This window comes from Ahaetulla prasina, chromosome 4 (genome assembly GCF_028640845.1).
Source record: "Ahaetulla prasina isolate Xishuangbanna chromosome 4, ASM2864084v1, whole genome shotgun sequence".
Taxonomy (NCBI): domain Eukaryota; kingdom Metazoa; phylum Chordata; class Lepidosauria; order Squamata; family Colubridae; genus Ahaetulla; species Ahaetulla prasina.
Window position 1 is genome coordinate 87,469,380 of NC_080542.1, and position 23,498 is coordinate 87,492,877.

Sequence of the window (23,498 nt, forward strand, 5' to 3'; positions counted from 1 at the left end):
GTTTATTATAATCTTGCTCCTCTGGTATTAATGAAATAAAAGCCATCCTCCATGAAGGAGGCACTTCCCCTCCTAATTGAATTCTATTAAACAGTTCCTTCAACGGTTCTACCATTTCATTTTGCAAGTTCTTATAGTAAACGGCCATTAAACCATCTGTTCCAAGCGCTTTCCCAATTTTAAGCTGTCTAATTGCTAAAATTATTTCCTCTGAAGTAATAAGTTGATTCAGTTCTTCCCTTTGCTCTACTGTAAACTCACATATACCTTGCTCTTGTAAATATCTTTCTATATCTATATCTTTAATCAAATCTCCAGCATATAATTTTGTATAAAATTCTAAAAAGGCTTTTTTAATCAAATTATGTTGAAATACTTCTTTACCTCTATATTCTATCTTACCAATTATACGTGATTTCTGCTTCTTCCTTATTAAATAAGCTAACCACCTTCCAGGCTTATTAGCATTATTAAACGTATTATGCTTGACATATTGTAAATTAGTTGCCACTTGATCTGCCATCATCATATTAAACTGTCCTTTTAAGATATTTATTAATTCTTTTGTTTTCTTGTCTTCTGGATTATTTATAAGTAACTGTTCCTTCTTTCTGATTTCCTCTTCTAATTCCAATTTCTTTTTTTTTTTGCAACCTATTTCTATATTATTCATTCGTATAAGTACACCTCTCATAAAGGCCTTACTTGCATCCCAAACCATCTCAATAGATGTGCCCTTTTGCATATTCATTATAAAAAATTATTTCATTTGTTTTTTACACTCTTCTACATTTTGTTCATATTTAAACAAGTTTTCATTCAGTCTCCACGATTTTCTTCCCTTTTCCCATTCAAATTCAATCCAAACCGGACTATGATCAGACAAAATTCTTAAATATATCTTGGTTCTCTTCACCCTAGAAAACAAATCATTGGTAATTAATATAAAGTCAATCCTGGAAAAAGATTGATGTCTATCAGAAAAGAAGGTAAAATCCTTCTCTTCCGTATTGCGTTCGCACCAAACATCTCTTAATTTCAGGTCTTCCATCATATCAAAAAAAGTCTTTGGCAATTTTGCACGACTTGAAATATTCTGTAGACCTTTTTTATCTTTCCTGGTATCCATCACTCCATTCCAATCGCCCAATAATATATGTGATCTATAATCCCATTGTACTATTTTATTATGTAAATTTTTTTAAAAAAATTATTGTTGTTGATTAGGAGTATATACTCCAATTAAAAGTGTCTTTTTCCCTTCCAATAACAGTTCAATTGCAATATATCTTCCTTGATTATCTGTCTCAATTAACTTTGCTATTAGATCCTTCTCTACATAAACATTCTTTTTTTCTGAAGCCGAAGCAACAAAATGTGTACTCAACCTTGTTGTTGTTCTGCTTGGCGCCACCTTTCTTGCTAGGTGCTAATTTATGGCACTCCACACTGGATATGGTAAAAGCCGGTGTAAACAGCTATGAACAGCTGTTCCCGACTTAATTTTCCCTCTCTGGTTGAAAGAGCAGGGGAAAGAGCAGAGGGGGGAGAGTGGTAGATTCCCCTAGGGGCTTTGTTTTTCTTATGCGAAGTCCCGAAAGGTCGAATCCCATTGAATTCCTCCTTATTTTCTCCAGTATTCAGCGCGTCTCCTGCAAAAGCAGGAAAAGAGGAAGGTGTCCAAGTTCTGCTAACAATTGATTTCTTTTGGATCTCTATAAGCAGACGGAAGAAGCATGAGTGAACAATTACTGGTTTGCAAGAATTGTTGATTTCCTGATTTCCTTCTTTTTTTAAAGAGAGAAATTTTTTTTAAATCTTTTAAAATGGCGTTTCAGACTAACTGCAATTAGACCGATAGCCTTGCTGCAAAATCGAAACTGAATGGAGACTTCATCTTATTGTGTTGGATTGTGGATTGTTGGATTATATTACGTTGTTTAAGTATTTCATAAGGGGATTTTCAGCAAGAACTTTACCATGAAGGTTCTTTCAGAAGAATGGATTCGTGACTTTATACAGGATTACACAGAAAGAATGTATTTAATTATTCAAAAATACGAACTGATAATAAATGGGGATGTTTTGGATCAAGGTTTGGAGGAAATTAACCAGTGTGATTAGGACTTAAATGCAATGGAGGAGATACAAATAAAAGTGGATAAATATGAAGATATGATCGTGAATAAACAAGTTGATGTAAAGAAGTTTCCTTTAAATAGTTTGGATGAAATGTTAGAATTTGTGTTACAGGAGGCTGTCTCCCAAAACGGAAAAATTTACAGGCTTAATGCTTTTCAAGAATTTTCTCTTTGGACTGATGGAATATATGGTAGTAATTTGTGGATTTTTGGACATAAGGAACTATTAGGCAATATTGTGACTGACTTTTCAAAAGGAGTAATGAAGGAAAGACAGAGATTAATGCATCAAAAAAAATGGCAAGACATAAAAGTATTATCCTTGAAACGAGGTTGTTTTGAATTATTAACAGACAAAAATATTGCTGTCCCTGAAAGACACTATGTGAGGAAGATCTGGAAGAAATGGGTTGATTATATGTTTTATATCTATCATAAAAAACTAGGTATTTGGATTTATACTGGATTTTGACGAGGAAGGACTAAATTTGAATAGCTACTGTAATTTTCGGTATTGAAATCTTATAAGGTGTTGTATTGTATTTTAAATAGAATATTTTTTAAAGAGTTTATGTAAGAAAGACCTGGGGGGGAAATTATATGGTTACAGAAGCTATAAGGGAGATATTCTTTGAATTGGATTGGATTTTTATGCTTTAGTTGGTTTTAAATACTTTAGGATTAATTTGTTCTATTGATTTATATATTTTGTTACTGTTAATTGTTTATTTTATTTTATTTTTTTCTCCTGAAGGATTTTGGTTATGTTATGAGGAAGTCAGAGCTAGAGAGGGAAAATTGGTATAATAGTTTTGGGGGAAATTTTTCTTAGCATATGTTTGTTTTATTTTTAACTATACCTTGTGCTTCTTCCGGGAAGTTGGGGGGAGGGGGGAGGGATTAGTGAAGGGAGGGGGGTTGGGGGGAAAGGGGGAAAAAATTTTTTGTAAAACTTTTTGAATAAAAAAAAGCAAAAAACCTTGTTGTTGTTGTTGTTAGTTGCGAAGTCGTGTCCGACCCATTGCGACCCCATGGACAACGTTCCTCCAGGCCTTCCTGTCCTCTACCAACCTTGAATTAATCAAATATTTTTGGTCCAAAGTTCTAATATGTGTTTCTTGTAAACAAACTATATCATTTTTAAATGGTTTCAAATAATAAAATATCTTTCTTCTTTTCTGTGGTGAATTTAAACCATTAACATTCCAGGATAAAAAACTAGTTGCCATTTTTGGCAGTCGGAAGCTAGAACACCCAATGTAACTCCGCTTTTTCTTTGGGTCTTGCTCCTCCCACAGCTTCTATTTTAGTAGCCTCTGCCACTTGAATTTGTTGGAGCTTAACTTCCTGTTCCTTACACTTAGTTGCTGCTCTCATCATCCTTTGTTCTTTTACTCCTTCTTTTAGTACTTCTCCCTCTTTAGATATATCCAACACTTGTAAAGAATCTTCCTCCATAACTATAACTGCAGCTTGGTCTTGTGCCTGCTTCATTGCTTTTTCCCTTTTTCTTATTTCTTCAACATCCCTTCTTCTACATTCTGGTGACGGTGGGCTTCCAGCTTTCAATACATTAACATAAAAGTCTCTTGCTTTCCAAATTCCAAATAATCATGTGTAATACACAATTATCCCCACTGGGATATCCCATCTATATTCCATCTGCCTTTTTTTAAGCTCCTCCACCAAAAATGCATATTCTTTTCTGCTTCTCAGCATTTTAGGGGGAATTTCTTTCAAAATTAAAATTTCTTGCCCAGCTGCCTGAATTCCCCCCCGCCCCCTTGTAAGATGCTTGCAGAATTGCATTTCTCATTCTTCGAGTTGTAAAATAAATAACCACATCTCTTGGCAACTGCTTTTGTCTAGCAATCCAAGAATTCACATGATAAATTTTGTCAATATGATATGCCACTTCATCTGGTTGCTCTCCTATTATCTCTGCAAATACTTCAGAAAAAATTCTTTCAAGTCCTCCTTCTTATTTTCCTGCAATCTCCTAATTCTTAGAGAAAATTCCATAGCCCTATATTGGACCAATATAATTTCATCATCTGTTTTTTCCACTTTAGCCTGAACCTCCTCCATCTTATTTTCCAGCTTTAAATTAGATTGCTATATTTCCTCTACATTTTCCTCCAACAAGTTCAAATTGGTTGCCAAACCTTGAACTGCTAGCACAAGACTGTCCCTAATTTCTTGGTTCTGTTCTTGAATTTCCAACATCTGTTCTGTCATCTGTTTCTGTTTCTCTTCAATAAGAGAAGTTTGCAAATTTATAGAGTCCTTTACAAAGTCCTTCAAATTTTCCTGTAGTGCTTCTAAGTTTAGTGCTTTTGTATCAACAGTATGAGCTGGAGAAACTCCTGCACTCCTAGAGGTTGGTAGTTTCGCCATCTTTTAAACTTTTGTTTCACTTTAATCCAAATTAACAAAAGTTCTTTTTGTATTTTCTGTAAGCACAGTCTCTTCCCTTTATCCTTTTATCCCTTTATTTAATGACTTCCAACAGTCTCTGGCAGCACTATATCCAGAACAGTAGCAATTTTCTCACTTTTGCTTTCCGCTCGTTAAATCATTAGGTTAATGGCACCATTATCGGTCTTGCCTTCAAGTTGCAACAAAACAACAGGGAGTTAAGAAAATTGTTACTTGCATTTCAGTCCTCTTGCTTCTGTTCTGTCCAGTATAAAATAAATTTATAGTCCAATATCAGTCCCAGAGCTTGGTCGCGGTGATTATTTCTGCCAGAGCAGAGAATCCTTGGATCCAGAGCGCTTCGGGCTAATAGGGAGCTTAACCATTCAAACCCCCAAAATCATTTTAGGAGTTTTAGAAAAGCTCTACTTTTGCCTGTCTGTTCACCTCCTCCTCTTCTCCCGGGGTGGGTGGGTGGAGATTTTCCGAATTGCTAGGCAACTGATTTGCGCTGCCTTAGTGATTCTACGTGATCCAAAGGCTGGTGGTCTAAAAGACTGTCACCATCACCAACGGTGCCAGGTGGAAGTCCCCTTTTTTTGAAAAAAAATTCAAAGACATTTTTGATGTTAGCTGTCCATTTTAGATCTTGCGATATGGTAGAACCTAGAAATTTGAAGGTCTCTACTGTTGATACTGTGTTGTCTAGGTATTGTAAGAGGTGAAAGTATGGAAGGGTTTCTCCTAAAGTCTACCATTTCTACGGTTTTGAGTGTGTTCAGTTCCAAATTGTTCCGGTCGCACCATGAGGCTAGTCGTTCAACCTCCTGTCTATATGCGGATTCATCATTGTCTCGAATGAGACCGATCACTGTTGTGTCATCTGCAAACTTCAGTAGTTTAACAGATGGATCATTTGAGATGCAGTCATTGGTATATAGAGAGAAGAGAAGTGGAGAGCACACACATCCTTGGGAGGCCCCTGTGCTAATTGTACAGGTATCTGATGTGATTCTACTTAGCTTCACCTGCTGCTTCCTGTTTGTTAGAAAGCTTATGATCCACTTACAAGTGTGTTCAGGTACCTGTAGCTGCTTTAGCTTAGTTAAAAGAGTGTCTGGAATGATGATATTGAATGCTAGTGCAGAGCAGGGGTGAAATGCTCCCGGTTCGGACTGAGTCGCATGATCCGGTAGTGATGGCGGCTGCTGGTTTGGAGGACCAGTAGCAAAAATCCCTGGCCCGCCCCCCCCCCCAGCCTCTGCTGAGCCGCACCATCAGCAGAGGGGTTTTTTTTACTTTTAAAAGCAGGTTTTTCTTCAGCCGAAACATGCCTTTAAAAGTAAAAAAAAGCCTTTGAGGATCCCGCCCCTCAGCTGAGATCAGCAGAGCCTTTAAACTTTAAAAAAAAATTTAAAGGCTCCTCTGGCGATGTCACCTGAGTTCCTCATCAGCAGAACCTTAAAAAACATGTTTTCTGTAGAAAACGTAGAAAACCTCCTTTTAAGAGATTCTAAGTCACTTACCTGATTACTGATCGAATGCATGGCTTTTTTCCCAGCCCGAAAGCCCCAGTTTCACTTTCAGCACCAGACAGAATCAGTTGCTTAGCTAATCTATTTCATCACTCAGCAACTAATGGTGGCTGGCTTTGCTGGCTGGGAATTGAAGTCCACAAACTTTAAAGTTACTAAGGTTGGAGAACCCTTATCTAAAAAATATAAATAAAATAAAATAAAATAAAATAAAATAATAAAATAAAATATTTGTGCAGCTTTCTGAGATTTGGTGTGTTTCTGTAGTGTTTCACTCTAACTACACAAACACACAAAATCTCAGAAAGCTGTATGTGGTATTTTGTGTGTGTGTGTGTCAGTTGTGTTGTGTTATGTTTGTGTGTAAAGTGTGAAAGTTGGTTTTTGAGCTTTTTGTGGCTGCGTGAAGTATGAAGTGCAGCTGCTTTTACATTGTGTGTGAGTCAGTTGTGTTGTGTTGTGTGTGTGTAAAGTGTGAAAGTTGGTTTTTGGTACCTCATTGTTTTTTATACTTTGTTTATTATTTTTATTATTTATTGTTATTGGCCACGCCCACCCAGTCATCTGACCACCAAGCCACACCCACCAATTAAGCCACACCCACAGAACCGGTAGAGAAAATTTTTAGATTTCACTCCTGGTGCAGAGCCATATTAACAGAATCTTCTGTTGATCTACTTGCCTGGTATGCAAATTGCAAGGGGTCTAATAGCATATCCATGATGGTTTTCAAGTGGGACAGCACTAGCTTTCAAAGGTTTCCATGACTACAGATGCAAATACAATTCTTGCTGCTGTCAAGACATGTAATATTAAGTATAAGTTCCCTTTATCATACTTTTCAGGTATTAGTCCTAGCAAAAATATTTCTGGCTTATAATCTATACATTGTTTTAACTTTTTCTCTAACCATGTATGTATTTTTGTCCAATATTTCTTTGCTTTTACACATGTCCACCACAAATGATAATACGTCCCCGATGTCTAGTTACATTTTCAACATTTGGCAGACATGCTTTTAAACATCTTTGCTAATCTTGCCAGTGGTAAATGTCACCTATAAAACATTTTATATAAATTTTCCTTATACGTAATTTCCATTGTCAACTTGCAATTTCTTTTCAAAAGATTTTGCCATTTATCTAAATCTATAGTATATCCAAAGATTTTTGCCCATATTATCATTGTTTCTTTTACCTGTTCATCTTCCATTTTTAACCTTAACAAGAAATTGCATATTTTCTTTATCAATTTTTCATCTGCTCCTAATATTATTTAGTCAAATATTGTAGGCTCTTTGTAGAAACCATAATGCTTAATGTCTTTCTCATATCTTGATTTTATTTGTATATGTGGCCACTATGATAAGTCCACACCTTGATTCTGCAACTCTTGTTTTAAGTTCCCCTTCCACATTTAAAATATTTTTATATGTTAGGATTTTTTCCAGATTTACTAATTTGCATGTATAAATGCTTCCATTGCTGAGAGCCAAAGTTTTGCTTCAATTTTTTTCCCATACTGAGAGCGTTTCTTATATAGTGTCTTTGAAAATATCTATTAGTTTTGCTTTTTGTTATACCATAAAAAAAGCTTGGCATCCCAATTGGAGATCATGGCCTTCTAAAAGCAGTATTTTTTTTATGTCTAAGTGTTATCCATTCCCTCACCCATGTTAGTACAACTGCCTGATAATATAGCTCCCAATCTGGTAGTCCAAAACCCTGATTGTTTTTGGATTCTTGCAACATTTTCAATCTTATTCTTGTTTTTTTTCTCTTGCCAAACATATTTCAAAATTATAGTTATTTAATTCATCAAAATATTTTTTTTCTTTTTTTATTTGGACCGTTTGGAACAGGAAAAGTAACTTCGGCAAGATATTCATTTTTATGGTTGCGATTCTCCCTACCATTGATAGCTACAAATTTTTCAATTTATCTAAGTATGTTTTAATTTGTTGTAACAGTCTTATATAATTATCTTCCTTAATTGTAACACATCTTGCTATTAAATACATTCCCAAGTATTTAACTTTCTTAACTATGTGTAAATCTAGTTTCTTTGTCAATTCTCTCTTCTGTTTTTTTGAGACTTTTAGGTAAGATTTTAGTTTTATCTTTGTTTATTTTCAATGCTGCAACTTGCCCATATTCTATTATTCCCTTTAACTTAGGGCGTTTCCAGTGGTTCTTCTAAGATAAATACTAAATACCACTTGCTTTTTATTGTGCACATTATCATTTGATCTAATCTGCATTGAAAACTGGAATAGTGTTGTAGTGTAAACACCAAAAAGCTGACATATATTATGAAGCTTCTTACCCATCTACCCAATTACTGTATTTGAATTAAAATGATACCCAGTATTCCAATAATTGTCTTATTTTAAGTTATCCTCTAGCTAATTCCAATAATATATCTTCCTCTGTTTTCTTTTATTGTCGGGTACTTTGTGATATTTGTATGTAATTAGGAAATTATTACTTGCATTAAAGCAATAAGTTTGGAATAAAATTCAAACTGTTTATTTATCATTTACCTTCTTCTAATAATTTATAAAAGGTATAGATCCATCAGAAAAATAGTAGTTGTGATGTCTCTCAGATAGAGATCCATTTTCAATAAATCCAAGAGGGAAAAAAGGAAGTTGCTAGTTTGGGTTGTGTAACCTATGTTGGAGGCCAAGACTGATTCAACACATTTTCAAATGCATGAGTTTTATATAATTATGATAATTCTGTATCCCAGAGCTATTCATCAACCTGAAGGTTCAAGAACAGTATGGCTTTTTATAGGTTCCCATTTAGCTGATCCATAACTAATTGGACCAGAGAATACTATAGTCTTATCCAACTGTTCTTAAATTCTTAAAATAGTGCAGATGTATATCTTATCTTGCTGAAAACAATCTGCTTGAAAACTTTTCTTATTTGAAAGTATCCTTTCAAAATTGGGGAACCTGTTTATAATGAAGATACATATTTTTAGTTTTGAGGTGTGGCAGTTCCCAAGAGCTATGGGAACTGTGGCCATGATGCAATGAGATAGAGTATTTTTTTGCCACTTATTGAAAAAAATATAATAGGTAAATTAAGTCTCTTAAGTAGAGGTTTGAACTACTTAGAGATGATTTGAAGAGCATGTAACATATATTTCCCATAATTGTTCAATTTGTTCCTGATATTTTCCTATTACTCATTCTAAAACAGTGAAAGATATGCTTTTTCAAAAATTACGTTATGGGAGGAAAGAATTTTGTTATGTATTCATGTTTGTGCCTTTAAATATTTGAGCGGGAAATCAGCACGTTGCTGATTGGACGAAGCCTCCAGTAGAACTGTATAAAAGGAGAGGTTTTTCTCCCAGCCAGTTGCTGGGTTCACCCTATATTAAAGAGCTGTTGTCACTACCCTGGTCTCCAGCCTCGTTACTTCCCGAACTTAACATTGGCGACGAGGATGGGATCTCGAGGCTAAGGAGAACCAGAACCGAGCTGAAGCACGATAGACCCGAACCCAGCAAACTCAGGGCAGAAAAGCGGAGATGGCCAGTTACACTCCGCCCGCACCGTTTGACCCGGCTAAGGAGAAATGGGGAACGTATATGACCCGTTTCGAAAGCTTTCTAGAAGCCAATGAACTGCAAGGAGTTCCAGATAACCGAAAAAGGGCTTATTTCTTAAGCCACTGTGGTCCGGAGGTCATTGATATCGCGGAAGCCCTGGCAGAGCCAACGCCGTTGCAGTCGGTGTCATGGCCAACTCTACAGACTTTATTAAAAAACCACTTCGCACCAACGCCGTCCAAATACGTGCGGCGGTTTGAATTCGGAGTGCGAAGGCTGATGCAGTGCGAAACCATCGGTGACTACATGGCCGCCCTAAGAAAAGCGTCCAAGGACTGCGGATACGCGACCTAGACGAGGTGCTCCTCGAGCAACTCATCCGAGGCATCAAAGACATCCGTTTGCGGCGGCTGCTAGCAAAGAGCAACCTAACGCTGGCCACCGCTCTGGACGAAGCCAGAGCACATGAAATGTCCACCCAAGCGGCGGAGACACTGCAGAAGCCTGTCCCACCAAAGGCGAGCGCGAAGGCAACCCCGGTGCACCAGGAGGAGGTTCAGACCGAATCCGACGGTGAAGATGAGGAAGGGGTCTGCCGAACCGAGAAACGCGACAAAGGGGACAGAGATGAATGCGGGAGCTGCGGTGGTCAACACCAGCGGCAACGCTGCAAGTTTAAGGACGCGACCTGCCGGCGGTGTGGGAAGAAAGGGCACCTAGCTCAAGTTTGTCGAGCGGCCCAACCTTCCCGCCGAAAATTCAAATCGGCCAATCAGAGCGCGGAATCGGCAAGGCGACCCGCGATTGGCTCAAACAAAAAAGGCGCGGATTCCAACCAAACAACTGTGGTCATAGGCCGCGCCTCGACCCGAGTGGAGAAGAAGATCTTCACCAAGCCAAAAATAGAGGGAGTACGGTGCCGGCTTGAAGTAGACACGGGATCAGCGATCACCATCATGTCCTGGGACACTTTGGCGAAGTCGCTGCCGTCTGTCGCGAAGCGCCACCTGCAAGCACAACGGCTACGAGTCCACGACTACCAGGGGAATCGCATCCCTGTTCGAGGCCACCTCCGTCCGAGTCGAGTACGGTCCATACAAGAAGACCCTGCCCATCACGATCGTCGAAGGAACTCTGCCCAGTCTGTTGGGACTAGACTGGTTTCGTGCCCTGGGCATGGGAGTGACTGGCATCTACAGAAGTGACTGTAACCTGAAAGACATTCTCTTTAACGAGTTCAAAGATGTCTTCAAGGACTGCCTGGGCAAGTACAAGGGGACCCCTATTTCCTTCAACTTAGACCCCCAGGTAGCCCCCATTAGGCTTAAGGCGAGGAGAGTCCCTTTTGCCCTAAAACCAAAAATCGATAAGGAGCTGGACAAGCTCATAAATCAGGGGATTTTGGTGCCAGTCGATCACGCAAAGTGGGAGACGCCAATCGTCACCCCAATAAAGCCGGACGGGTCAATTAGAATTTGCGCTGACTACAAGGCGACGCTTAACAAAGCCTTACAGAAAAGCGCTTACCCGGTTCCCGTGGTGCAACACTTATTGCACTCTTTGGGGCAAGGGCAAGTCTTTGCAAAGTTAGACTTGGCCCAAGCCTACCAACAACTGCCCGTAGACGCCCGCACAGCCGAAGCCCAAACGATTGTAACGCACAGGGGGGCCTTCAAGTGCACCCGATTGCAATTTGGGGTTAGTGTGGCACCAGGGCTGTTCCAAAACCTAATGGAACGACTACTGCAGGGGCTCCCAGGGGTAGTTCCCTACTTCGATGATGTCCTAATTTCAGGGGAAAACATGGAGGAATTGGGGGAGCGGTTAAGAAAGGTTTTGGGCATTTTCCGGACAGCCGGATTAAAAGTCAAGGCAAACAAATGCCAGATAGGGGTCGAATCCGTCGATTTCTTGGGCTACCGGATAGACAAGAAAGGAATTCACCCCACTGAGAGCAAGGTTAAGGCAATTAGGAAGGCTCCAGCGCCCAAAAACAAAGCAGAGCTGCAGGCATTCCTGGGATTGGTGAATTTTACGCGGTCTTTTAAAGAACAAAGCAACTGCTATGGAACCGCTGCATAGGCTCTTAGGAAAAAATACTGTTTGGTCTTGGGGAAAGTCGGAAAATAGGGCTTTTGAAGCAGTAAAGAACCTGCTCTCAAGTGATAGCCTGCTCATCCAATATCACAACTCATTACCCCTAGTGCTGGTTTGCGATGCCTCCCCTTATGGGGTGGGAGCTGTACTCAGCCATAGACTCCCAAACGGCACAGAAGCCCCTATAGCTTTTTACTCTAGAACGTTGTCCTCCCCAGAGAGAAACTACAGCCAGCTAGATAAAGAAGCACTAGCCATTGTGTCAGGGGTTAAAAAATTCCACGAATATGTCTTTGGGCGGAATTTTGAAATCGTGACTGACCACAGACCGCTACTAGGGATACTGGCTGGCGACCGCCCAACGCCTGTGGCACTTTCGCCACGACTGACCCGATGGACTATATTCCTAGCCGCTTATTCGTACAAGCTGCAGCATCGACCAGGAAAAGAAGTGGGGCATGCAGACGCGTTAAGCCGATGCCCACTACCAGGGGCAACCGACGACCCCACTCCGGGGACGCCCATTCTACTTATTGACTCTTTGGACTCTGGCCCAGTCACATCTAAGGAAGTGGCTCGGGCATCATACCGGGACATTGTGTTAAGGACTGTACTCGGTTGGGTACAGAGAGGGTGGCCCGCTGCGCCGGGCGAACGGTTCAAAGAATTTGTTAAAAAACGAGATGAGCTCTCGGCTCAAGGGGGGTGCCTGTTATGGGGTGATCGTGTAATAATTCCTGATAAATTAAGGGGAAAGGTATTGGACCTCCTCCACGAGGGTCACCCAGGGATCGTAAGGATGAAGGGGTTAGCTAGAAGCTATGTGTGGTGGCCACTCATGGACGCAGAGATTGCTGAGAGGGTAGGGAAATGCCAGGCTTGCCAAGAGTCCAGACCTCTACCCCCAACGGCCCCAGTCAGGGAATGGGAAAAGCCCCAAGGGCCCTGGTCAAGAATCCACATTGATTTTGCTGGCCCCTTCCACGGCCAAACGTTCCTAGTGGTTGTTGATGCATTCTCTAAATGGTTGGAGATCATACTCATGAAATCCACTACGGCCGAAGCAGTAATCACAGCCCTGCGCCACCTATTTGCAACTCACCGGTTGCGGACACTCTGGTGTCCGACAATGAGCCTCAATTCACGGCAGCCCAGTTTGAAGAATACCTGGCAGAGGAGGGCATCCGACATGCCCTCTCTGCGCCTTTCCACCCCGCGCCGAATGGCCTTGCAGGCGTTCCGTCCGGGCGCTAAGGAGGCATTGTCAGGCTCAAGCCAGGTGACTGGCAAACAAAGATAGACTTTTCCTAGCCGTCAGCACAGAACCCCAAGCACGGCCACCGGGAAAAGCCCAGCCGAATTACTAATGGGACGGAAACTCCGATGCCCACTTGACCGTCTGAATCCCCATTACACACCAGAGGGTTACAAGGGGGAACTAGAAAAGACAAGGGAAATGAGCATAGGCGACCGGGTGTGGGCCCGAAACTATGGGGACGGCCCTAGTTGGTTCGCAGGACAAATAATAAAGATAACCGGCCCAAAATCGTACGTGGTAGAGCTACCAGACAACCGAGTGTGGAGGCGCCACATAGATCAGATAAGGAAACGAATAACTGATCAAACCGAACCAAATGAAACAAATCATGACCAATACCAATTTGAATTCACAGCTGACAATGACCCGGGGGAGGCGCAAGACTTAGCTGAGGTCCCAGAGTTCCAGCGACGCCATCAGGTTTCCGAGGGAAACAGCAGGGACAGTTTCAAAAATAATCCAAGGCCGGATGGCCAGGAAAAAGAGTCGGCCAATAATCCGGAGCCCGTTGGCTCAGAGAAAGAGCTGGGAGGAGAAAACAGCCCCTCCGATCAGCTCAAAACACCACCCAGAACTGAACCGCGCAGGTCAGAAAGAACTAGGAGACGCCCAGGTTATTTGCGTGACTACGTCGAAAAATAACATGTAAATAAATATGTAAATAGAGGCAAAGTGTTTTCTGGGAGGGGAGGAGTGTTATGTATTCATGTTTGTGCCTTTAAATATTTGAGCGGGAAATCAGCACGTTGCTGATTGGACGAAGCCTCCAGTAGAACTGTATAAAAGGAGAGGTTTTTCTCCTAGCCAGTTGCTGGGTTCACCCTATATTAAAGAGCTGTTGTCACTACCCTGGTCTCCAGCCTCGTTACTTCCCGAACTTAACAAATTTGATAACATTTTTATGGATGGCATATGATTTTTCACTTATTCAGTCACAAAGAAATGAATGTTTCATATTTGCTTAATAGAAAATAATACTAACAGTATCATCCTGTAATCTGCTAGTTTCATTTTAAAAAAATAAACTCAAAACTTCATCAAGATAAATTGTTAAGAATTTCTGAAATTTCCTACAAATTAGATATAGAACCTTATTGTGGGGGATAAGAAAACATTTTAAAAATTGCAAAGCAGATTTTGTCACAGTACTAGAAAAAATAGAAGCTATTGTGAAATCCTGAAAAGAGGCATGATAAGAGTAGTTGCTTAAGAAATGGGGTGAGTTAATGGTTTACTGTAGTCTACTGTGTGTTCTGTGACAGGAGAGAAAAAGGAGGGCTGCAACAACACAAAAAAAGAAGTTCAGGTCAAACGTGTGTGTGTGTGTACACATACATATATATATATATACACATACATATCTGTTTTCTCATCTAATTCCTTACCCTGAACTTCTATATACACACAATGCTTTTTTTTTCAATTGAAAGAATGGTCAAGAGCTTTAGAAATGAATCAAATGATGCTATCACGCACACACCAAATTAGTAGCCTCAATTTGTTCAAAATGCAAGATTGAAGAGAATCAACTTTTAACTTCTATGGGAAATGCTACTTTCACTGTTTAAAAACCATAGTTCCTGTACTTTATCAGTAATGCATCTTTTACAGCAGTGTCCTCCAACCTTTTGGGCACCAGGGACGGGTTCCATGGAGAAAGTTTTTTTTGCAGACCAGAAGGGGCATGGTTTTGTGTGCTGCCTGCATCCTGGGGATGGGGCTTTGCTTGTTTGCACGGACCAGGTGCTGGCATGCTGCAGACTGATGCCTGTCCATAGACCAAGAGTTGGGACCCTTGTTTTATAAGAAACAAGTTTCTTGAAATACCACTTTGAAATAAGTCTTAAAACCTTTTTGTCTCAATATGAATTTGAAACAGTAATTAGAAAAAGACAAGCTAAATTTATTAAAAATCATAATGAAGTCCTCAATTTTTAAGATATTCACAACAGACAGTAACAACACAGATTAATTTTAAAAATGCAGTTTTCATAAAATTTTGGTAGTTCAATAGCTCATGGATGTATGAATTTTCTTATTTGTGTCTCAAAAGATTTGAGATTTTGGCTGGACCTTTGACATATATCAGTGATTTGTAAATGTCACAAATCAATTCTTGCTCAATCTAGCATCTTCTAGATAGATTGAACAAGACACCCATAATTCCCAAAACACACCATCTAGAAGATAATGAGATTTTTAGTCCAAGCACATCAGTTGGGGAGGTCTGGTCTCACTAGTTAGTTTATTCTCTATATGATATATCTGGAATGTCAATATGTGATCCTGTTGAAAGAAATATCTGTGATGTACTAAATGACTCTTATTCCAAGTCACCATACCTTGTGAGCAATTTGGACATTGATAATTACCTCTGCTTAGAGAATTAATTATAGGAACAACTTTCATAGGAATCATAAAATGAATTGTTTTAAATTGTTTTTATTTATTTTTTACCCCTCACAGATAATGAAAAAAATGAGTAACATCTATGAATCAGCAGCCAATACTCTGGGAATCTTTAGCAGCCCCTGCCTGACCAAGGTAGAATTGAGAGTGGCATGCAAAGGCATATCTGACAGAGATGCCCTCTCTAAACCAGATCCCTGTGTCATTCTGAAAATGCAGTCTCATGGACAATGGTTTGAGGTAGGTGTGCAATTATATATTTATTCTCCCTCTCCTTCTCTGTCCCTCCCTCCCTCCCTTCATATACTACTACTTCTTTCAAAAGAAAAGAAAAGGATTTGAATTTGCCCAAAGCCACACTTCCTCCTGGAGATGAATGACACTGTCTTATAATTCTTCCAGTGCTAAAAAATTAACCAAAAAAAAAAAAAAAGTCCCAACCTCTGCAAAGATGCCCAATTTTATCTCAGGGGCACTGGGTAGTTTTTTGATGCTATGTCAATGGTATTTCTGAATGAAACCACTACAAATCCATGCCTGATTTGGCAGAAAACAATAGGAGAAGGAAATTTGCTGTCTCCATTGTGAATCCTAGCTTGTCTTTATTATCTTTACCATTCATCTATCATTGCTCAAGAAGCAAATGGTGACAAAAGGTATATTTTCTATACCTTGAGGCTTTTCTAGAATAGTGTCAGAACAAGCAAGAAAATCTTATTTCAATATTAGTAGAGCTCATAATTACTTCAGACTATTTCATTAATAGGCCAAAAGCCAGATGAAGGTAAGCTCATGAACACAAAGGAGTAAACTGCTCTTATCAAGAAATTATTGTGCTATGGCAAGATGAGCTGGCTGAAAAAAAGCCAATATTTTGATCAAGACCATATTGGGAAAACATTAATGTGGAACTATGAAAGGAGTACACGATTAAGAAATTGGTTTATTGAAATTCAGTAATTTGCTTGGGGGAAAAAAAGAAAATGAAATATTTTCAATATATGTAATGGTGGATTTAAATTGATCCTACCAGCTTAAAACATGCCTGGCCTAATCAGCACTTGCAATTCATCTAGTGATAAAATGTACAGAAGCATCTGGGGCTGTAGAAGCAAGCCACTAAAAGGAAAATTCCAAATAAATAAGTTAATTCTTTTTGACCCTATGATTCTATTATTCTAGTCAAGTGCATGTATTTTGTTTAATAATAATAATAATAATAATAATAATAATAATAATAATAATAATAATAATAATAATAATAATAATAATAATAATAATAATAATAATATTTTAATTTTTATACCGCCCTTCTCCCGAAGGACTCAGGGCAGTGAACAGCCAGATAAAAAACAGTACAATACACTACAATAAAATCACTATTTAAAAAACTTATTCAATATGGCCTATAAATTAAATATAAAATACATAATATAATATAAAACCCCATTTAAAATCCAATTAAAAAACCCATTTTAAGCCAGTCCTGCTCAGAAGAATAAATATGTCTTCAGCTCGCGGCGAAAGGTCCGGAGGTCAGGAAGTTGTCGAAGTCCTGGGGGAAGCTCATTCCAGAGGGTAGGTGCTCCCACCGAGAAGGCTTTCCCCCGGGGATCGCCAGCCGACACTGTTTGGCTGACGGCACCCTGAGGAGACCCTCTCTAGGGGAGCGTTCCGGTCGGTGGGAGACATGTGGTAACAGAAGGCTTGTAGCTGATCTTATTGCACATGATCAGAAGTATGCAGGGCCAGAGTCAGAGGTATACAGATTAGAGCATTGCATGTAGGCTGGAAAATAGCTCTAGTTAATCATTTAACACAAAGAAAATTACCTATTGAGGAAAAAGATATTTTGGGAAGGAGTAGCTGGCAGACAGAATATTCCAGACACTCTGAATTAATGTCATCCATGGTCCCAAACCAGCTCAAGATCCAACAAGTCCGCTATGTAGAATATATTAAACATAGCTTACTTTTACTCTAAGGCAAGCAATGTGGATGGCCTATGACTTCTGAATATTAATTTCCAGCCTTAATTTCCACTGCATGTACAATGAATCATGACTTTGGAAATGAGTTCTCCTTCCCATGGTGGCCTCTAATCTTTTGCAGGGTGTTTGCCTTTTAGACAATTTTGAGAGAAAATCAGGATATTTTGTCAAATGTACAAGTACTTATTATGTGAAACCTGGTTCAAAAATAGTAACTGGATAAGGAATTGGAGTCCTAATTGACCAGGGGTGTCAAACTCGCAGCATCATGTTGCCTTCATGTGGCGTATTGTGATTGCCCCCCTTTGCTAAAACGGGTGGGCATGGCCAGCATGTGACACATCTGGCCTACAGAGTGCAAATTTGACACCCCTGTAATAGACAGTCATTTAAATATGAGCCAGCAGTGTGACATCAGCTAATGTGATCCATGGTTGCATAAACAGAAGGATACTTCAATTTGAAGTATTAGTACCACTTTATAAACCGTTACTAAGATCACACTTGAATACTGCATCAGGTTTTGGTCACCACATTATAAACAAGAAGTTAAGATGTTTGGAAAAGTGCTGTTGTGTCTTGCCCGCTCTCACAGCAGCTGGGGCCTTCTTATCTGCTCCCGAACATGGAAGAATGTATGCCTCCTGGCCCCAGTCCTGGTTCCATGCCCAGACAAGCTGAAGAGGAGGGGGCACCTCCCGGTCCCAGCCCTGGCTCCATGCCCAAGCGGGCTGCAGAGGAGGGAGCATCCCCCGGCCCCAGCCCTGGCTCCATGCCCAGGCAAACGGAGCAGCTAGACCCCTCCCCCTCCTCCACAGCAGGTGAGCCTGAGGAAAGTTTATTTCCAACAGCTGCTGATTGGAGTGACCCTCGCATCAGAAGACTGGATAGGCGGAGGCAACAGAAGGAAGGGAGGGGCAGGCCTTAATGAGTGCTGAGTCATGGAGCCACACCCCATGGCCTATATAAAGGATCTGCTTTCTGGCAGTCTCTGAGTCAGGCAAAGTCGAACTTATCTTGCTGAAGTCACTTTCTGGTCTCCTGCCTGCTCTGAGGACTTTGCTAGGACTTTGGGCAGAGCTGCAGAGGCAAGCCTGATTCGGATTTCCCTGACCCGGCCGTCAGCGGAGGAGTGGGACACGACAAGTGCAGAGAAAAGCAACTAAGATTATTAAGGACCTGGAGACTAAAACGTATGAAGAATGCAGTTTTCAGGATTTGGGTATTGCTAGTCTAGAGAAAAGGAGGACTAGGGGTAACATGATAGCATTATTCCAATATTTGAGAGTTTGTGACAAAGAAGGGGGTGTCAACTTATTTTTCAAAGCATCAGAAGGCAAGACAAAAGCAATGGATGGAAACTAATCAAGGAGAGAAGCAACTTAGAATTAAGGAGAAACTTCCTAACAGTGAGAACAATTAACCAACAATTGCCTTCAGAAGTTGTGATGCTTCATCACTGGAGGCTTTTAAGTAGAGACTAGGTACTACTTGTCTGAAATGGTATTGGGTCTCCTGCTTGAGCAGAGGGTTGGACTGGAAGACCTCCATGGTCCCTTCCAGTTCTATTCTGTAGGTATGTAGTGTTTCTAAGAACAACTTCTAAAGGAATACATTTCTTTTTCACTCAAAGTCTTCTTATAATCTTATTTTTCAGATATAGTAGAAAAGTAAATTCTTAAAATGAATTTATCTAGATATATTTATTTTCCCCCTGTTTTCATAGACTACTAAATTAAGGAAAATAGAATTGGAGGGGAATGAGTAGTCTCAATTACAACATACTTAGTTGGGTCAGTTGTGGGAAGGGGAGGTGAGAGAAACAAATAATCCCTGAGAGATTATATTTAGGTTAAAAGTGGCCCAGCAAGTTACATCTAGTCACTCAAAAGAAAGGAAAATTCATATTTTATATGAGAACACAAAAGTGCAAAATACTTTTAAGTTGGAAATAATTCTGATAACAATATTAAAAATAAAATCAACACGTTAATCATCAGGGATAATTAAAACTTTTTTCAGTTGTTATATAAGGCCATTCTCTTCAAAACACATTAATTATGGAAACAAACGCCACTACAAAAACAGCAAAGAATGATTCTGACATCAATGCTATGACTTATAAAGAATCATAAATGCCTGGCATTCCTTCTTTAAATCATGAAAATATTTTGCTTAGATATATGTGGATGGAAGATTTATGTATGGCTTTCTATAGTTCAATGTCAGTAACAGTATCAATAGACTGAAGAATCAAAAATGTAGTTAAAATTGTGAAGTCTGAGTAAATACGAATTTATAGAGAACTCCTAATTTGGATACAAGTAAATAGCAGATACAGAGCCAGTTTAGTGTACTGATTAAAGCATTAGGCTAGAAACTGAGAGATCATGAGTTCTAGACTCAAAGCTTGGTGACCCTGAGCCACTCTCTTTCTCTTATTCCTAAAAAGAGGCAATGGCAAGCCATTTCGGAAAAATCTGCCCAAAAAAAACTGCAGGGACTTATCCAAGCAATCTTCAAGAATACTCAATAAAGGATTGAAATGAAGGGTTTTTTGTGTTCCCTGAGCTTGATTGTTTTCTTGCAAATAGTTCATTACCCAAACTAGGTAATACCATCAGTATTAGTGTTACCTAGTTTGTGTAATGAAACATTTGTAAGAAAACAACCAAGCTCATAGAGCACCAAGGACCCTTCAGTCTTCAATAATCAAATATGATTTAAAAAAGGAAAAAATAGCAGATAGTTGAATGTCAATATATTACAAGATCTTTCAACTTACAGAATCATAGAATAATACAGTTGGAAAGGACCTATGATCATGATGGCGAACTTATGGCACACGTGCCACAGGTGGCACGTAGAGCCATATCTGTGGGCATGTGAGTGTTGCCCTAGCTCAGTTCCAGCACACATGTGCACACTGGCCAGCTGATTTTTGGGCCTTCCGGGGCCACCAGAAGTCAGGAAACAAGTCGTTTCCAGCCTCTGGAGGGTGTCCTGAAAAACGGTGCAAAAACGGTGTGGAAGGCCGTTTTTGCCCTCCCCAGGCTTCAAGAAAGCCTCTGGAGCCTGGGGAGGGCGACAAATAAGCCTATCGGGCCCACCATGCCATCACGTGCTAAAAGCAGGTGGAGCACGGGGGGTGCATTGAATTATGCACACACACACTCGTGACTGTCCTGGGCTCCCCTTGCTTTTGGCACGTGACAGTAAAAAGGTTAGCCATCTCTGACTTAGGACATCTTCTAATCCAATCCACTGCTCAAGCAGGAGACCCTATACCATTTCAGACAAATGACTGTCCAGTATCTTTTTGAAAGCCTCCAATGATGGAGCACTCACAATTTCTGAAGGCAAATCATTCCAGTGGTTGATTGCTCTTACTGTTAGTGAAAGCATTTCTTCTTAATTCTAGGTTGCTTCTTCCCTTGGTTAGTTTCCATCCACTGTTTCTTGTCTTGCATTTTAATGTTTTGGAAAATAGTTTGACTCTTTTATCTTTGTAGGAATGCTTCAAATATTGGAATACTGCTATCATGTCTCCCCTAGTCCTTCTTTTCTATAGACTAGACATACTCAGTTTTTGCAACTGTTCTTTATTATGTTTTAGCCTCCAGCCCTCTAATGATTCTTGTTGCTCCTTTCTTCATTCTTTCCAGAATCTCAATATCATTTTTATGTTGTGGTGACCAGAACTGGATGCAGTATTCTAAGTCAGTGGTCACCAACCAGTGGTCCATGGACCACTGGTGGTCCACAAGAAAATTTTGGTGGTCTGCAGAAAAATTAAATTAATAGCACTAAATACTATTTATTTTTTAAAAAAAATCATATTAGTGGTCCTCAGGATTTAAAATTATGAATTTAGTGGTCCCTGAGGTCCAAAAGGTTGGTGACCCCTCTTCTAAGTGGTCTTACTCAGGCTTTGTAAAGCAGTACTAGCACTTTATGTGATCTCAATTCTGTTCCTCTATTAATGCAACCTAGGATTGAATTTTTGACTGCACATTGTTGGCTCATATTTAAGTGATTGTCCACTAGGATTCCAAGATCCCTCTCACAATTACTGGCATTAAGTCAAGTTGATTTTTCTTGCCTAAGTGTAAAATCTTACTTTTATCTGTGTTGAATTTCATTTTGTTAGATAGGGTAGAGTGTTCAAGTCTGTCAAGATCTTTTTGATCTTAAGTTTGTTTTTTAGGGGACTGTCTATTTCTGCCAGTAATGAGGCAGGAATACCCCATTGGAGGAGAAGGTAAAATACCTTTTACTTTCTCCTCCAATTACTTTTCTTATTCACTGTTTTTCTTCTTTTTGAAACAAATGGAAACAAATATTTATAGCAGCTTCAGCTTGGAAGATGTTTAGGATCAAAAACTGTTGATCCAAGAGTGCCATAGACAGGCCCACAAAGACTAACTCAGTGCCCATAGAAATTCATGGCACTCCCAAATCACAGAATTTTTTTTATTGATTTAACTGGAGTTCTGTATGGTTATCATGCTCCTCTTCTACTAATGTTCCTCATTGCTGACAGAGCAAAACTGCCCCATTCTAAGTCCCCTCAGCTGGAACAGAATGTTTAGGCTATGTTCCCAGACTCCTGGGTCTGACAAGGCTTATCTGAGAAACCTTTAGGAAAATATTTTAATATAATTCAGAAATACCTTTATTCTTTATTTTAAATACTCTTTACATAGATGATGCTATTTTTATAAGATAGCAGTACAGGGTGTAAGACTAAATCCTGGGAATAAGAAATCAGATCTCTATGATTCATTCTTGTCAGTTATGAAGAATCCATGAACAAAATTATTGATATTACAAGAAGCTAATGTTTGCAAATGTCCATAGTTCCCATGTTCATAGTTCCCATCACCAATCTCTTTCCACTTATGACTGTATGACTATAACTTGTTGCTGGCAATCCTTATGATTTATATTGATATATTGATCATCAATTGTGTTGTAAATGTTGTACCTTGATGAACGTATCTTTTCTTTTATGTACACTGAGAGCATATGCACCAAGACAAATTCCTTGTGTGTCCAATCACACTTGGCCAATAAAATTCTATTCTATTCTATTCTATTCTATTCTATATAGAACAGCTTGATTTCCATTTCAGATTTTACACAGCTGAGACTGTATCCATCCAACATTTCACAGTTCTCCAAATAGATACCATTCTTGGCAACTATGGAATGCCCTGGAAGGCATGGTTTGAAATCAGTGCACATTTACATACGTATACAAAAGTCCAATTTGAACAGGCACTTGGGGGAAAGGGCTCAGCTTATTTTAAATATTAACAAATTTATCTATTGATATCTATTTCCAAAGGAAGAGATAATGCTGCTGCAATTCCGTGCCATGTCACTAAAGTTCAGCAATGTGCTTTTGAAGTATTTTGGGGAATCACAGAAGCTCTCAAGGTCCATGTACAGGCCATTAAGACATGGATTGGCCACACCAGTGCTAAGAATTTGCAGACATATTGCAAGTCAAATCCTATGTACTGGGCAAAAATAATTAATATCCATTTTGATATAAATTAGCTTCATATATGTGAATTAGATAGAAAAATATAATCTCAACTGCAGATTTTATATGTGTACTTCTCTTTAAATAGAAGGCATATTACCTTGGCAGGTGGCTGTGCCTTGCAAGTTCATAAAATGTATCATAATCTGGCATGACTGCTGGCATTTGGGTTTTGTGGCTTAGATAGAAAGCTGTTAACAGAAAGGATGCGTGGCCAACATCACAACGGGACAGTGTGCCCCAGTGCTCTGGGGTGAACATCGAAATTCCAGTCGTTTTGGGAGTCCTTTATGGACCATAGCTGTCCTGGAGGGACAGCGAAGAAAGGAGGCACTAGCTGGCGCCAGTTGTGAATTCCCTGCAGCACCGGCACCCAGTCTTCAACCCAACAACAAGGAAAGGCAGCCATTAGGAACTGCCAAAGTTGGGATGGCCACACAAGAAGATTGAGCAGGAGGGAAGATCAGAGCA

The 23,498-nt window shown here is 39.6% G+C and overlaps 1 protein-coding gene across 1 annotated transcript in view; it reads left to right on the forward strand.

Moving 5' to 3' along the window:
- CPNE4 (copine 4) overlaps positions 1 to 23,498 on the forward strand; it is a 479,775-nt gene that overhangs the window by 129,554 nt on the left and 326,723 nt on the right. Inside the window, exon 2 of the mRNA XM_058181101.1 lies at positions 15,543 to 15,725. Within this exon, the coding sequence (XP_058037084.1) occupies positions 15,546 to 15,725 (180 nt within the window). The 5' untranslated portion in view covers positions 15,543 to 15,545. The remainder of the gene's footprint in view (positions 1 to 15,542; positions 15,726 to 23,498) is intronic.